We start from the raw sequence: 17,706 nt of genomic DNA, 5'->3' as shown, positions 1-17,706 counted from the left end.
TGTGTGCATGTGTGTGTATATGCAGTCTATGAACTAATAAACCTTTATTTAAGCTTATGCAAAAGAACCCCCTCCACCCTCTTTCATCCCCCCGCCAGCAGAATCAGAGGCCYGAGAGCCAAGCAAGTCTGGAACCAGCAAGGCGAGAGCTCTCCAAACTCAACAGTGACTTTGAGGCAAATAAAGAAGGCAATTACAGAGGACAGTAATATCTTCCTCATAGTCACACTATCTGCTACGCTCTGGTTTTAATAGAGGACAAATATGGAAATTATATTTCATCACAAGATACTTTATTAGAAGAAGAAATGATACCAAATGCACAGGCTTATTCTTCTTTTTCCTCTTTCTTCTTAGTTCCTGCTCTACTTGGTTAAGCATAAAGACTGAAATCAGGTGAAGCACCACTCTGGATGTAACGTATTAGAATGTTATTAAAACACAAATCAGAAGAGTAGCTGGGAAAACTTTGTGGATTTAATCAGTGCTACGTTTGTTTTAGCCTCCGCAGTAACTCCTTTGACTTCTGTTACTCTCAGCAGGTGAAGCAGAAGAAAATATCATGAGATGTTAACTCGGTGTCCTGTATGTAATCRATCTTGTTTGTGTTACATCGGGCGGGGTTGTGTTGAGTAGTTTTAAWCAGTCAGCCAATGGGATTTGCTGCGTCAAATCAAAGGCAGCATCATTCTTGATTCTGCTCAGTCACAATTACTGTAAAACAAAATCCAAACTATAGTTGCAAAAATACTTAGAAGGTCATTGACTCTACAGATCAATGAAGCTTTGGGGTCGAAATATTTTAAATCAAATGTCAAACTCCAAGTCCAGGCTGCCATCACATTTCATGCGTCTCTCTAAACTCCAGACGGACTCATAAATAAAACCTTTAAGATAACAATTATTTGATCAGATCAAAGATGATTTTCAAAATTMAATTTCAAAAATACTGTATTAATCTCAAAGGGAAATTATATAAAACATCTTTATATTGCCAAAATACATCAGTCAGTTTTTTAAATTCACAKAAATTCAGACAAATCATCTGATCCCTGCTCTGTTTTGAGCTAATGTGTAATTGAGTTTAATGCAAATTGTTTCTAAAAAAACATGAAATCCTGAATAGACTCATCAGTCTGAGATGTTAAACATTATTTAACTTTAAGAAGTACTTATCGATTCGCTTTAATGCTTTAATGTAATKTAACATTTAATAATAATAAAATCTAATATCTTAACATGACTATTTTAACGGTTTGTTAACGGGTTTTTATCAGTTCATTCTGACACAACCGGCACTTTGTGAGCCTTCGNTAACATTTAATAATAATAAAATCTAATATCTTAACATGACTATTTTAACGGTTTGTTAACGGGTTTTTATCAGTTCATTCTGACACAACCGGCACTTTGTGAGCCTTCGYGATGTTGATTTGTCCCAAAAAGAAAATGAGTTTGACTTTCTTGTTTTAAATGGTGAACATTTTCTATCTTAGTCGACTGTTGGTACATCTCTGTTTGCTTGATACCTAAATAATAATACCACCAATAATCCYTGAGATCACTTAGAACTWGTCYACCGGAGTTAAAATAATGCCTAAAACGCAGTTTGCAAAAGTGCCACTTCAAAAACCAAGCAATCCTTTTAAAACAAACYTGCTGTTCTTCACCTTGAGCACTTTTATGGCTTTGGCAGGGCTCTTTCTCCCCGTTTTTAGTCTATATGCTAATCTAAGCAGCCTAACTGCTGGCTCCAGCTCGATGCAGACAGATATGAGATAGCATCAATGTTTTCGTCGAACTCGTGGCAGCGTATCAGCTAAAGCATATCCCCCAACGTTAATTTAGTCAGTCAAGATTAGTCATGTATTAATTTCACTTGGCAATGTCCGTAGAGGGCCTGCTAAATGACATGAAATAAATACTCTGGGCTATGAAAGCCCAACAAGAAGTGTTTAAGCTTGGTTTAATAATTTGACTGCAGGCCAAGACAGAGACAGACAGGAATGTTGTGGGGTTTTTTTTAATAAAAGAAAGCTTTCAATTCTTGCTTGGCCGTTTGCTTCCTTCCAAAGCAAACATTTTTACCACTGCGCATTTTCCTAATTAGAATTTTTCAAGGACTGATGTGACACAATGTCAATGTTTTCTTTCTTTTTACCCCTAAAAAAAAAGTAGAGCCCTAAAGAAACTTGTCATAGTGATTTCCTCACCAATAAATGAAGGAACGCGATGCAACACTCCAAAGTCTACCCAYGGGAGATGAAGTGCAAAGACAAGGTTGACTGATAAAACAATACACACATGCACAAAAAGCACTCAACTCACGCACACACACGCACACACACCCGGGAGATATGACCTGGCATTTCTCACTCTGCGGCATCGCGCCCGCCGCCGAGCGAGGACGGACAAAATAACCCAGTGAGAGATTATGAATATGAAATGCTTTTTACCGAGTCCTGCTCAGCAGATTAATGAACATATTTTCACTYAAGTTGCGCTGCAAGATTTTGCCCTCCGACAAATCGCTGCATCAATAAAGCCATGCATTATGAATACAAATAGCGCAATSTAAACCGAGGCAGCGGCTAAAATTAACAGGCATTTCACCCCGATTGGCGTTTTATCACGTCTCAAACCGGCCGGGGCGGCTGAAGTGGGGGGGGATCAAGAAAAAAGGGCTTCAAGGATAACCGCCATCTTGTTTTGTAGGGTGGGAAGACCCGGAGGGGCGGAGCGGRGCGGCTCGGGCCGAGTTTTCAGCTCGACAAGAGGAATCAAATCAAAGGTTTTATCTTTAATTATTAGCATTCTCGGCATCAGGGGAGCGCTCATGATGGCGCATTAACAGCCAGACTGGAATAGATTGTCCCCGAGTATTGAGCTCGGGGAACAAAGGCAGTTAGCAGTGATTGCCTGTTAAATGGAGTTGCCATTTAAAGCAGCCAAATACTTATGAAGCACCCGGACAGGACAATCCATAGCGGGCATTGATTGGCTTGCCTGGGCAGGCCTCATATAAGGCTCCTCTCTCTTTAATGTCAGGACCCAGTCAATACTCCCCCCATACTAAGTAGAATAAAGTGGGATTTCAGAAACTATTAAGCCCACCCTCCTCAGTAATGTAGTTGGACTCTGATGAAATCCCCTTAAAAAGGAGAAGAAATTGCCTTGGGTTATGGGTCAGCACACACACGAGCACACACACACACACACACACACACTTGTTTGGTATGCGGTATCTGTGGGACTGGATGATGGGGTATATAACTGGATAGATATTGTGTGAGAATGAATGGGGGGGGCTATTGAGGAAGAKAAAGGCTACCCGAGAAAAGAGTGAAGGAGAAGAAAGAAACTAAGTTGAGACGCTGTAGTAAAAAGTTGCTGTATTCCCCCCCCCCTCCGGTCCCCATGCGCCCAACTCCGTCTGTTCTAAAGGTCACCAAGTAAAAGGTTACCGCCATAAATCCACCGTCGCAGCCTAAAGAYGGGCTGGATAACTTCTAAAACAAACCTCCGCTCATCTACTTCTCCTGTCCTTAATAAGCTACTCTAAGAACTTCAGGAATGTTCCTTGTTTTTTGTTTCTCCCTCCCACCCCCCTCTCCGTGTCTTGCTCCGTGTCTTTAACCCGGCAATTTACCTTTTGTCTCTGAGCTGGCTCTTCATAAAACAATGAGAGCTGTTCCATTAAGTGCAGAGGGTTGAGAGGACACTCTCAACGTTGCTCCAGGGACCTGTGCTGTCAGGCAATCTGTGCCGCTCCACGCAACCTGACGGAGGTGCAGCTGCGAGGCTATCTAATAAGCATTCTCGCTGAGGGAGTGTGAGAAAAGTCACTCTGGACTCGCAGTCTTCTCTGTTTGCCTTGATTTCTCGACCTTAAGCTGTTGCTCTGAGTTTCCCTGCATGTGATCTGACGGACGACGTAACCTGTAGTTTTTCTTTCTTCGACCTGGCTTGATGAAACAGATCGAAGGGCTGGAATTAACGCCAACGATGCGAGCCGACACACATGCAAGTGGGATGAATTTAGTAGCCGCTCCACCACGGCCGCTGCCACAAATACTCAAAATGTAAACACAGACACACACACACACACACGCGCACGCACACGCACGCACGCACGCACGCACGCACACGCACGCACACTTAACAGCTCTGCAGTGTTTTTTTTTTTTTTGACACCACGTTAACGCCTTGCATCAGTGGCCTATGAAATTTACCAATTACCTCAAAAGTTCGCCACGACTTTGATCGTTTTCTCCTTATGTGTGAAGCTCTTGTGTTTACGCGATACATGGCTGGAATAGCTGAGTGTTTGGTGCTTGGTTTGTTCAGGGTTTCACACTGGACACACAGGTGCGTCTCAAAACGTTTGAATATCATTGAAGAGTTTATTTACGTCACTAATTTAATTCAGAATGTAAACCTCATACATTTCCACTGTGTATTTCAACTTATTTGGATAATTATGGCTCATAGCTAAGAATATTCTTTTTAGAAAAGAAGACCTTTAAAGAAAACATTTTGGCCTACAAAATCACAGGGATTTAATAGTTGCCCCCAAAAAATTGATTCTCTCATGCAGAAAGCTAGAAACAAATATTGTCGCTAAAGAAGGTGGCTACGCACACAGTGCTGTAGCCTAGCTCATTATGGGAAAGTTTTGTGGAAGGAAAGAATGTGCCCATTTAAAAGTTRGGGTTAGATTCATCGGGTGTAGACTGTGCTTCAAGAGTCACCACACACCAAAGTAACAAGGACTTGGGCCATAAATGTTCAGTTCCTTGTGTTAAGTCAATCCCAAAGTAGAGACAACATAAGAGGTGTCAAAGCTTAGCAAAGGAAGGAAAACAACTAAACTGTTGCTCGGTGGTATAATCTTTTCAGGTGGAATTAAACAGGAAGCACAGAATTTGAGCTGCTTGTGGTCCAATGCGACATCCCCACTGTCAGAAACGATTTGAGGAGCCAAGTCATCCGCTGGTGTCGATTGGCCCAATAGTAGATGGACCAACACAAGTCAGTGCAGCCACCTGCCAGAGTCTTTTAGAGCACTTCATGCTTCCCACAGCTGACAAGCTTTACTGAGAGCAGGACTTCACACCTTCCCGCTCTGCAAGTACCTGGTTTCATCACCATGTTTTCACCCTACATGCCAAAAACACCAATATGTACAGTTCAGAGATGGTGAACCAAAAAATTGARAGACAGCAGATCCAACAATGCAGACAAGCTCAAGGCCTGAGCTTGTCCAGGGCTTATAGCCTTAATGCTCATTGATTGTGGGGCCTTGATTTTCCAAATGAAATGCACATTTTGCTTTTATCTGAGAAGAGAACTTTGGATCACTGAGCAACAGTTCCATCCCTTTCACTCTTTAGCCCCCGGTAAGACGTTTCTGATCCTGCAACTGGTTCAGACGTGGCTTGACAAAAGAAAGGCTTCAGTGGCACCAGAKGTTCTAGATACTTCTGCATGTGCTCTTGAATCAGAAGCTAATAWGATAGAAGCAGCACATCTAGGCACATTAAATCTGGAACAAACTTCCAAAAACTTAAATTAAGACTAAAAACTCACCTATTTAGAGTTACTTTTGAACCAAGATAAATGGAACATCAACCAACATATTTGACATGCATTGATGATTTTAATGATAACACTTGTGTATAGATCATAATTTGATATATGTTATATGTTGTGTTCATTATAGTTTTTTTTAATGTTTTTACAATGTAAAGCACTTTGAAATGCTGTGTTGCTGAAGTATGCTACACAAATAAACTTGATAGATTGACTGATTTGATTACTGCAACTGCAGTCCAGATGTTTGAATCTCCCACAAACTCTTGAATGGGCTTKAATTCAGTTCCATCAAAGCTGCACCTATCCSTACTGCATGTTCACACTTTTTCTTTCCATTGGATTGAGCAGCATGTGAACAGCTGGCTTCCTTAGCAATAACCTTTGGTTTCGTACCTGTGTAGGTCCAGCAGTCTTCCCAATGATTGTTGAGGCCGTAAAACAACATTTCCACAAAGTCTTTATTATTCGTCTCATATAATTTCCACAGAAGCTGAATTTTGGGGGGTTTTATTAGCTATAAGCCATAACTATCAAGTTGAAATGAAACGAACACTAAAACTATATCGCCCTGCGTGTAATGAATCCATACAACATCTGAGGTTCACGTTTTGAATTGAATTACTGAAATGAATTGGCTTTTTAACGACACGCCAACGTAATGAGATGCACCCGTACCGGGGGGGGGACGGGGACACACGCCCTCTACACACGCATGCACAACCACACACCCACGGCACAGCCCCCTCGGCACTTTCGGGACCACCACACCAGGGCTCTACGGTCACCCCACGACACACGAAGAGCTCAATGACAGCTTGGACCCTGCTGCAGTGCACTGCGAGAAAACAAAAGAGGGGTGAGAGAGGGGTAGTGCACCGCACGGAGGGGAGTCGTCATTGAGGCAGGCACCTCTGGTCTACCACGGACAGATAAGCACCACAGAGTCTACGGAGCCAAGCCAGGCCAATGCAGCAGCTAGCTTCTACCACCACAGGCTAAGAAACAGAAACACCAGAGTCAGATACGGTACCTGCTTTGTCAACCATGCTCCCATGGTCTGCAGTGGGAGAAAACGTGCAGAAGGTAAATGTTGGAGGGAGAGTATGTTGTTTTTTTTTTTTTTTGCTTTTAATTTTAAAATAAATGCAAGCAACATCATGCAGAACTGAAATACAGAACAGGCAGGCTGCGATAAGCTAACACTGAGGATGTCTGGTGCTGGTGAAGTGTGCTTTTTGCGCTCAAGCTGAGGCCTGACAACTCTTTCATCTCAGGCTGATGCTGCAGTCAAAGCTGCCCTACTTTCTGATGGAGGGGTGGGTGGGGTGGAAACGGGGAGATCATAAACTGCTATTCCCCCGTGCATATGTATGTGCTGTGGCGTGCGTGCATGTATGTAGGTGTGTGTGTGTTTTGGTGTTTGTTTGGCGGGCTGCAATCACAGCGCCTCTGGTGACAGGGGAAAGGAGACTTTGTGTCTCGGAGTACTGTGAAGGAATCAAAGGGATCTGGCAGTCATCCATCCAAAGTGACATTGATGTCAATATGAGACAGTGATTGACTGACAAAAACACACACACGCACGCACACACACACTCTACGATGACTTTGCACACACACACACGTACCCACACGGAGAATCTGAGAGTTATTTTTTGATCACAGTATGTTGCAGAGTTTTGCCTTTCATAACACAACTTTGGTGTTTCAAAGGCCATAGAAGAACTAAAACTCCTGGGTGTGCAGTTGAGAGGCAGACTATAAACAACTAAACCCTGCTCTTTTGTAATCCTCCCACCCTCACTCCTCAGAAGTTTATTCCTCTCCGCTTCGTTTCACCCGCCCCTCTCTACATCAGCCCTCTCCTTGAATTCCCTGTAGCTTTTGCTTGCGCCTCCACCTCTCATTTCCAAATCCCTCTAACAAAATGGAAGGAAAAAAAAATAAAATAAAAATAATAAGGAAGCTGCCACTTCAGTCTGACTGGATGTTTTCTGTGTTCACCCACGGTGTCGACACACACCAAAAAAAACAAAAACAAAACAAAAACACACACACACACACACACACACGCACACGCACACACACACACATGCACACACACACTTTTGGGGTGAGGAGGTACAGGAAACACCTACCGATGGTGCAGTGCTCGCCGTTCCAGCCCTGGTGGCACTGGCACTTGCCGTCCTTGCAGGTCCCGTGTTTGATGCAGAGCGGGTTGCAGACGCGCTGGTCGCAGCCGGCCCCGGTCCAGCCTTCCTCGCAGCGACATGCCCCGCCCATGCACACGCCGTGGGTCCCGCAGTCGACCGAGCAAACCTCTGGAAGCAGATGAGACAAATCAGGGTCGCACACGCACAACTTTTCAGGTTGCATTTTGCATATTTTTATTTTCTTTTGTAATTTTATTTATGAGTCTTTATGGCTACCCAGAGCAGAGCTGGAATTGACACTCTTTGAGATGGYGGTCACCGACATTTAATTTCTCCCTTTCTTCTGGTTTGCAATGAACATGGGGGGGGGGGGAGACGCTAAAATTATTTCAAAAAGACTCAAAAATGAGCCAAATTAGCTGCTGATTCAATCTCTCGTCCCGCATCTTTACTCAAAGTGGGCGACGACATCTTTAAGATAGCGTTTTATGTTCCAAGCCTCTTGTCTGCGGCGTCCCAGGCAGCGGCGGTGTGTGCGGTGAGATGCGACGATTCCGTCTGTGTGCTCGGGACCCCCTGGTGAGCAGACGTTTTGATACACGTCTGCGGAGGAGTCCCGCGGTGGCAGACACTGTTGTCTGTATTAAAGTTAAGCAGTTTCGCTCGCGACGAACGTCGGCAGCTCTGCTTGTAAGAAGCGAGTGGTGTTCTCGTGCTGCCGCCGAGGAGCAGGCAGCGGCATCTGTTTCAGTGGAAGCGTTTACTGCTGGCTTTTATTGAGAGAGAAATGTGGCTGTTTAAAAAAAAAAAACAAACAGAAAAAGAGTACAGTGCCTCTAYTGTGTGACAAACCAGCAGAAAATAATTACACATTTACATATATAAATCTGAAAAGTGTGGCATGCATTTGTAGTTAGCCCACTGTACTCCGCTGCCTAAAATAAAATCCAGCTGTTTATTTACTGCAGTTGTTTGAGGTTTGTCTCTGCTAGCTTTGCTTAAGCTTACTGCTTAAACTGGATCAGCATTTCAAATATTTCCATATGTTCTTAAAGGCGCAGTGTTATCTACTTTGAAGGCTCACAGTGCCATTGCATAGTACGATCAAGTAACTGTTATAAAAATGCTGTGTATGTCAAACCTCACTTGAAACAAGCTTGACATCGCAATTTGACATCTTGAAATTGGGCCTCTGTCTCTTTATGAAGCACCTGCTCTTTCTGACACTTTGCCTTCAGCACGTCATCACAACGGMGTAACTCCGTTAAGCCTATAGCAACATTCTTAGGAGCGTAGGACTGAGAAGTAACTCGCGTAATGAGCTCCGCAGATACACACTTCCACCAGGTGTTTGCTAAGCGCTGCTGCTGCTGCTAGTCTGGAGGAGCCGAATGAGGGATTCACAGAGGACGGGTGCTTTGTGTGGTATGTCATCTTTCTATGAAGAATAATAATATAACATAAGATTGATTTTACTTAATAATGTATTGGGACTCAAGTCTGGACTTTGACTAGGCCATTCTAACACAAGTATATATTAAATCTAATCGGTTCCACTGCAGCTCTAGCTGTGTGATTTGGGTCAATGCATTGCTGGAGGTTGAACCTCTACTTCAGTCTCAACTCTTTTACAGCTGGTGAAGAAAAACATCCCCACAACATGATGCTGCCACCGCCATGTTTCACAGTCAGAATATGTTTAYTGTGACGCATTTACCCACAGGTGGGCTCTGTGTAGTGATTAAGAAAGTCCTGGAAACAATTGGTGGCATCTTACTTTGGGTGTTCAGACAAGAAATTAGAGGCGGGGCACAGAAGAATCTCAAATCACAAAGCAAACATGTACTGCACTGGATAAGTCTAAGAAAAAAATCTTCACTTCTCCCACTTTAAAGTAGTCATTTAAAAGTTTTGCACAAGTTAATTTCCTTCCATACTTTAAGATTTGGAACGGCACCATATTAATAACACAAAGATCCCCCATCTCCATACTGTTACTGTCAGTGAAAAAAAAAAAAAAAAACTCCCCACATTGTGTTCCAACATGCTCCAACTTGGCTTGATCGTTGTAACAGTTGCTGATTTCTATTTCGCAGCATGTTTTAATTTCAGTGGACTGCATCCAAGCCCAATTTGAAAACCAGAACAGCATGGTATAAAATGACTAACTAATAGTCAAGTACCCTGGGAATGGAAAAAAAAAAAAAAAGAATCGAGATGTCGGGACTGAGTAGGCGGTTTCCTAAAAACCCTGACCCCTCAGTCTTCGCTCGGAGCGTTCGTCTCTTTCAGCCGTTCGGCACTGCTGCTGCTGTGGCGGCTCCTACTCACCCATGGAGCAGTCGGGCCCCATCCAGTTGGGGTCGCAGCTGCACAAGCCGGTGTCTGGGATGAAGGCGCCGTGGCCGTGGCACTGGTCCGGGCACTGGGCCCTGGGCAGTTCGCAGTGGAGCCCTCCCCACCCCGGCTTGCAGTGGCACTCTCCGTTCACGCAGATGCCGTTGTTGGAACACGTCGGGTCCAGGCAATCCACTGCATTAAAAAAGCCAAAAAGATACGACGGCGTTGAAAATAGAAAAAAGAAARAAAAAAAAGAAGGSAACAAACAGATGAAGGGAAACTGAGACAAGCTGCGAAATCGCACACCAGGGCAGATAGTAAAATGAGTTATCAAAGAAAAGGCTTGAACAAGGCGAGAATTTAATTGGTGAGACACAGAAGACGATTATAAAAATGAAGGAAAACATCAGCAGATGTTTTAATAAAGCAATTAAGGCGCACAGTAAAGAACGACTAAAAGTATAATGGGAGCACGGGAGGGAGAATCTCCCTCTGTGGAAAAAAAACAAAAAAACCCTGACGTTATTCAGAGAGGATGCATTTCTGACTGTGTGTGTGTGTGTGTGTGTGTGTGTGTGTGTGTGTGGCAGTACACAGGGGAAAATGTGACACTGTCAGTCTGCCAGGTTGACGGGCAGCTGTGAGTTTGAGCAGTGAGTGAAAACCAATTTGACAAATTACCTCCTCTCGGCACAGCGCCCACCCACCCCTCTCCGGGCCGGCTGTCATTGCTCTGTCCCGGTCACACTTTTTCTTTTTCTATTTCTCTCCCCTCCTTGTCTTGTCGTGTGTGACACCCCCGACACCCCCAACCCCTCTCCGTCTTTCTCTCTCTCTCTCTCACCTCGGGCATAGCTGACCCGGCTGCACCCCTCTTTTTTTTTGTACACAAATTAATAAAAGCACACACACGCACATAACCTCYGGCCTCTCCATTTCTGTTTGCCCGGCAGAAACGGCGGATCACAGTTATCGATTTTCATGTCGCCGGCACTTCAGGTAAATTGTTTGAGGGACTCTGCTGTGATGAATATCAGATATAAGAGGAGGAGGGGGGTAGGAGGTTGGATGGATGAAGAAGACACAGCGAAATCGCTGACCTTGTTCTCAGGCCGTCTAAGGTTTCTTTTGACTACTTTTGTCATTTGACTTTTTTTTTTTGCCCTTTGTTTCCTCTTCTCTTCATCTTCAACCTCAAAAACTCACTTTTTTCTCTCACTTCTTAGATATTCACCTTTCACCGCACTGACTCGCCTTTCTCATCCCTCTCCTTTGCCTCCGATGATGGAGAATGTGCCATGCAGATCCGTCTTAACCAAGATCAATAGAAGCGAGTTCAGCTCTTAATAAAACCTCTGATGTGTTCAGCTACGGTGTCATACTTCATCTTTACGAATAGCAGGAACGAACACTTGCTCAGCACAAGATTATGCTGTAATTTGCAGACTATCTTTAGTTAGAAGGGGTCACTGGTTGAACTTGAAATTAGCAGCAAGGCTTTTCTGCTCACTTTAGATGCAGATAACGCCTCGTGATCAGTTGCTCTCGTTTCTGTGTTGTTGTAGGTTGTTGCTCAGACGTTAATTTGCAACGTTGCTGCTTCAGAGTCTGTCAAAAAGGTGTTATTTGCCAATGCTTTGCTAATAACACCTGATTGGCTCAATTGGTTGTGATGTCATCAAAGCAAACCCGACCACACCATTGGATCCTTCGAAGGTCGATGTAGGTCGGGTCCTTTGTACAGCGGCTATGAAAGTGGATGATCTGGCCTTCTGATTAATTGCCCTCCTTATATTCCCTGTCGCCTAGCAACCGTAACAGAGGTTAACAAATGATGGTAAAAATTCAGCTCGAAATCTTACAGAATTTTTTTTTTTATTACTTCTTGAAGTTTTTTTTTTTATTAAATAAACAATTGCAATAATAAAATTAAGTTTTTACAACTTTATACTAAATAACATGTCTTTGCAGATGACAAAAGCGTAACAACACAACTTCTTAAGCTCTTAATTTTTGCAGATTTTAATATACTTGTATTTAAAACTAAACTCCCGTTCTGCTCACAATGAATCTTGGGATAAGAAAGTCTTCAAATAGGTTTCAATAACTCAAATGTAAGACTTTTTAAGTCCATTACGAATGAAATTTAAGAACTTCATCCGGAAATCCCCAGCAGAAAATCACATAGTTTGCAAACCAACCTGAACCCCCATGCTAAGATTTTTTGCAGAAAATGCTAATAGCCTCATATGGTTTGGCACCAGAAGTGAACCAATTTCAAAGACTAATGTCATCCAATCAACTGGTGTTAACTTTGTACTTACCACATCTTTGATAGATGCAAAACAGCTTGCTATCTAGCTAGCAGGGGCATATTAGTGGCTTGCTACCAGTAGCCTCAACAGTCTGGAGAAGATGTCTGCACATGACTCAGACTTTTGCCTGAGAAAAATTTCCCCAAGGAAAATAAAATAAAAAAACTGCATAAAGCATTAGACTAAATAGTAATGCCGCCACAAGACCCGTGACTGTCGTATTTGAGATTAATTTACATTTCAAAGAAATTAATCTAAAACCTTTGAAGGCCTTAATTTTAGATACACGACTTCACAAGACTTTTAAGGATAGGGTTAGGATAGGGAGACCTTGTCCAAACATATACTAGAACTTTCCTTCAAATGGGTGATAAACTGTTGGGCCGCATTTACATCAACGTTGTGTAATCAGTCTTCAAATGAAGCCTTCGAGGGATGCAGACCCTAAATCTGGACACAGCCTTTATCACTTTTCTTAGGGACCTGTTATCTGTGAAATACTGCTACGAGACATATTTTCAGTTTCAAAAATATTTGAAATATCCAAGTTCCTTTCAAACCTTTCAAACAGATTATGCACGCTAGAAGACAAAGTGCCCACCCTCACCCTCTGCACAGTTCGGCCCCTTGTAACCGATGGAGCACACGCAGTTTCCATCGGTGCAGGTGCCGTGGCCGCTGCAAAGAGGGTCTATGCATTGCGTGACGGGGATGTCGCACTCGGGTCCCTTCCAGCCACTGTAACACACACAGGAACCCTTGTCGTATTGGCCGTTGCCGCTGCACAGCACCGGACAAGCAGCTGGAGGAGAAGAAGAGAAAATGAAGAAGAAGAAGGAGAAGGAGAAGGAGGAGGAGGAAAGATTAAACCGTGCATATGAGGAAAGAGACAATTAGCAAGCCTTTTCTGCTGCTGTTGTTGTTGATTTGTGGGGCAAATCCACACCCAAGCAGGCGGGAGAGCGAATAGAGTGGTTAAAGGGGGCGGAGAGCGCCAATGACATGAAGAGTAATTACAAGTAGAGGTAACTAAACTATTCATCAGAGCTGTCTATCCCAGGTGAGCGCAGAGCCGGGGAGTCGTTAGCTCGGGGAGCTGCCATTCATCATCAGTCATCTTGTCTGAGCTTCACCTAAGGCCATGCACCATGTTGCTGCTCTTAATCCTCTCTCGGCGCTCGCATGCAGACCGAGGATGTGTCTTCACATCTAATTAGGCGGCGGAAATGACAAGATCTTCCCTGACGGGATTTGTACACAACTAATACCTTTGGAGCAGTCCATGCCGTGGAATCCGGGGAAGCAGTGGCACACGCCCGAGTTGCACTCTCCGTTGCCATGGCAATTGCGCGGGCACTCTTGCACCGAATCTGAGAGGGAGACGAAGTGAGACGAAGAGAAAGAGGGGAGGGTTCAGAGAGTTTGATGCCAAGCATCAAAGCATTTCATTAAATCATTGGCACCATTCATTCTTCAGCGCGGTGCAAAACTGAAGGCGCTCCGAGTCACCATGTTGCACAGACATCAAACGCAAACACACTCCTCCAGGACTCCGCGCGTCGCCTTCTCCCCCTTCCCCCCACTTCTCTGATTCTCGTCAGAGTGTATGGCGAGAATACACTTTGAATCCTTTTCTAAAGACGACCTCCACAAACCCTTCACCTCGGCTACTGCAGGCCGCATCAGGAAAAAAAAAACAACAAAAAAACAAAAAATCCAACCAAGTTTTACCAGAAACTACTTTCACAATTGTGGAGCTTCCCTTTGATTGTGAGAAGACCGACACAGATGGGATAGAGGGTCAGACGCGTCTTGATTCACTCGTCTAATCGAGGATGCTAAAAAGTTTGTCCCAAAAGATACTTTTTCGGAAAGTGTTTGGAACCGACTCAGAGGAGGCAAGAATCATTTCTCGTCACTTAACTGCTCGTCCCTGGCCACTGTCCACTGACATAAATCTGGTTAATTTCAGTCTTATTATACAAATTTGTAAGGACTCTACTTCCTCACTTGGAGATGAACGCGTTGGGGCGTCAGTTTGGTGTGCTTCCCAGGGGAAGTTCTTGTGGTGAAAAAAAATGCTTCTTACATGCAATTTCTTTTTCTCTAACTTGCAACAAGAAGAAGAAGAAAAAGAAGTGTTTTTGCCTTTCCTGCTGCGTTCATCCCTGACTCCTGTCTGGATTTGGTTCATTAATGCTTCGTCCAGGTTTGGCCGTTTGGCACTGAAGGGCAGAGTCAGCCGGACTCGGAAGGCGCGGTGCGTCACACACGACTCCAGCTGCTCTCCATCGCCTTTTAGTGCCTCTTAACCCACTTTACAGGAGGAGAACCGTTTTGGTGGGAAGTCGCAGAGTCGATGGTAATCACRAAGAGGGTGTTTTGGACTTTCATCCGTCTCTTCTTCCTCTCCATTTTTTTCCAGTTCGCACTCCTCCAACAAATACGAGTACTCAGCCTTTGCAAGCTTCCCCTCCTCTGTGTCCCAAGCCTCCCCCCCATCCCCCAATGTGAACCCCTTGTCTTCCTCTTACCCTAATGCCACCCTCTCCTTCACGCCACTCCAAAGCCCCTCCTCCCTCCAATCCACTTCACTGCATTCAGGTTCCCCCCGTGCCATTACGTCTTCCTCCCACCTCCCATTCTTACTACTTGCTCTAATTCCATCCCTGTCACCTCTCCATCTCTTCATCTTTCCACTACACTCCTGCAGCAGAGAGCACTCTCGCTCTCTCTCTCTCCTTTATATTGACAATGAAGGATTCTTTCAGTCTATCCGCCCCCCTTGTTCTCACACTCGTGGCTCCCTGCACATATGAAATCATTCTGGAAGCTCTGAAACCAAATTCGTTCACTTTGCACAGTTTCATATTGTCTTTTCAAGTCGCACCGGCTGATTGGACGATATGGTTCATCTCCAGCGAGCCTAATAGCGAACGAGGCAATTAATACGTTGTATCTAAACATCTGTGGGTGTCTTTATTTTTTTTCCTGAATGCATATGTTTGTTAGAGTATGTTTTCTTGGCAAAAAAAAGGAAAAAAAAAAGCTCTCCAACTCACTAAGTGGTCCATCCTACGTAGCAATGCTACTGCAGGTCTATAGCTTTGGCAGCATTTTGCAACATGCTGCTGCTGGTGAGTGCTTTTACACACTTGAAATGTGTGAAGTCATTCAGGCATTGCAGTGTCACTGGTATTAAAGCTATCTCCTAAATTGTGACTGTTAGTCACGTTTCAGCTCCCAAACAGCTGCGCTACATTGCAACATTTCCCCACCGCCCTCCCTCCACCCCTCTGCCCACAGCAGTAAGTCGTCGACTCTCTCGCTCTCTCTCTCTTTTTATCTCACCCATGACGTTTGTGCTGAAGGAGACCGACTCTCTCTCCCGGCCATCGTTGTAGAAGGCCAGGTGCCAGGCGCCGGCGTCCAGGTACTGGACAAACACCGCCTCGTTCAGGACCACGGTCTGGATGCTCCTCCTCTCCCGCGGGGACTCCACCACGCTCCACTTCTCCTTCCCGTCGAGGCGCTCCATGTAGTCGTACTGCGAAGAGGTTTCCGTTGACGGACGGTTATGTTTGGTTCAAGCGAAATCTATTTTGCGAGCGCTTTTTCGTGATTTGATAAAAGGTTATGAGCAGTAAATAACTCATCTGAAGTAGATTAACTTGTTTTTTTGGTGTCTTTTGCAGGAATCCAAATTAGGCGCTCTCAGAGGCTGAAGTCAAACGCTTAGGGGCTTAGAGGGGCTAACACCAAAGCGGACTTCTATTATCCTCAAACAGTTCCAGTGTCAAAGCTGTTTGTCTAAGTGCTATTCTGAGACCTTTTGTCACATTTTCTTTAAGCTGTGATTTACATAAAAACCGAGGATTATTTATACTGAGAATGGAAGTTGGAGGCGACGTGCCACTAATGATCTTCCCACGTGAAACGCGTCCCGAAAGCGGAACATGAAACGTATTTTCCGTCAGTGAAGCTGTTAGATATAAAAGTGCTCTAACTGGAGACTAATTGATTGATTTTTACATCGCCGTACGTATCTATCAGAGTTTCTCTGACAGGATGCGCTTTATGTGTTCCCCTCTCGATTTGTGTTTAACGTAGGAAGATAATAGGAGACGCACTGCCTCCAATGACCGATCGATGCAAAAATAAGGACAGCTGAAAGCGTTATATATTAACATTTGCGTTTACTGCTATGACGTCTTTGAAACTCCTCTTTAGTCATTTAGAGCAGCCTTAAACTTTAGCTTTCAAAACCAACTAATCTGGATTTATACTAACTGAAGAAACTTAAGACACTAACTACTCATTACAATCATTTTTTATGTTTAGAAACATTCAACATACACTGACTGTGTTTTGATTTTCCCACCTTCTTTTGTGTGYGTTTTAATCCAAGTTATTTAAGGACATCTTCTCCCAAATCCCAATCTGCTCTGTTTGGTCAACTGATTCAAAAAAAAAAAAAAAGCGCTGAGCCACCTGCTTGTTTCATTCGTTACAGTTTAACAGGCCAGCTGCTTGGTGGGCATGATACAAACGTGTTACATGCTGTAATGATGTAAGCCTAAACTACATGCAAGGTGTTTCAGTCGCGTTAGAGGAAAAGAGAAAACTCTGTACGACACGGGGCCTTGTTCTCTCTGGAAAACTGTTCTTACTTCAGCACAATGGACTCAAACTTAAGCTATGTCAGGCAATCAAGCAGTTAACCGAGGGAAATTATCCCTGTTCTATAAAATCTATTTGGAAACGAGCAGCCACTAATTAACAAGAGACAGTTGAAGTTACATTACTGTGAAACCTAATTAAGCGCAAATCTTTTCTCTAAATTATTTAGCTTTCGGAGTTCATGACTAATGTTTTTAAATGCCAAATGCAACAAAAATGTTTTTAATGAACATTTATTTCCAAGCTCAACACCCTCAGGAGTCCCACTGTGAAGTCTGCGTAGCGAGTAAAAGGAACAGTCGTGTTCCCTGAAAGGTGCTCAGGATGAGTTCGATCGAGCGGATCGTACCTGCGCATGCGAGGGGGGCAGGCCCTTGCGGATGTAAACTCCAAAGAGGGCATCCTTCCCGAGGGAGATGTTGAACTTGAGGAACTGCGGCTGGCTGAGATAGAGGAGGGATCTCCAAAACACTCCAGGGGGGACGTCCTGGGTCACCCGCCTGCCCACCTCGATGTTCCCGGTGTCTATGCTGCTGTTTCTGCCTGCCCACGGACCTGAGCGGGAGAGAGGATGAAAAAATCCAACAGGGTTGTTTCATCTGTCATGACAAGCGCAATTT

General features: G+C 44.2%; 1 protein-coding gene across 1 annotated transcript in view; it reads right to left on the bottom strand.

Moving 5' to 3' along the window:
- The window catches only part of tenm2a (teneurin transmembrane protein 2a), a 288,000-nt gene that overhangs the window by 30,715 nt on the left and 239,579 nt on the right, over positions 1-17,706 (bottom strand). The window contains exons 9-16 of the mRNA XM_017307002.1: positions 17,436-17,641; positions 15,758-15,953; positions 13,675-13,776; positions 13,014-13,208; positions 10,083-10,283; positions 7,734-7,919; positions 6,608-6,652; positions 6,324-6,430 (exon numbers count right to left, since the gene is read on the bottom strand). Coding sequence (XP_017162491.1) covers positions 6,324-6,430; positions 6,608-6,652; positions 7,734-7,919; positions 10,083-10,283; positions 13,014-13,208; positions 13,675-13,776; positions 15,758-15,953; positions 17,436-17,641 — 1,238 coding nt within the window. The remainder of the gene's footprint in view (positions 1-6,323; positions 6,431-6,607; positions 6,653-7,733; positions 7,920-10,082; positions 10,284-13,013; positions 13,209-13,674; positions 13,777-15,757; positions 15,954-17,435; positions 17,642-17,706) is intronic.

The sequence above is a fragment of the Poecilia reticulata genome, linkage group LG10 (genome assembly GCF_000633615.1).
Source record: "Poecilia reticulata strain Guanapo linkage group LG10, Guppy_female_1.0+MT, whole genome shotgun sequence".
Taxonomy (NCBI): Eukaryota; Metazoa; Chordata; class Actinopteri; order Cyprinodontiformes; family Poeciliidae; genus Poecilia; species Poecilia reticulata.
This window is presented reverse-complemented; position numbering and strand designations above follow the sequence as displayed.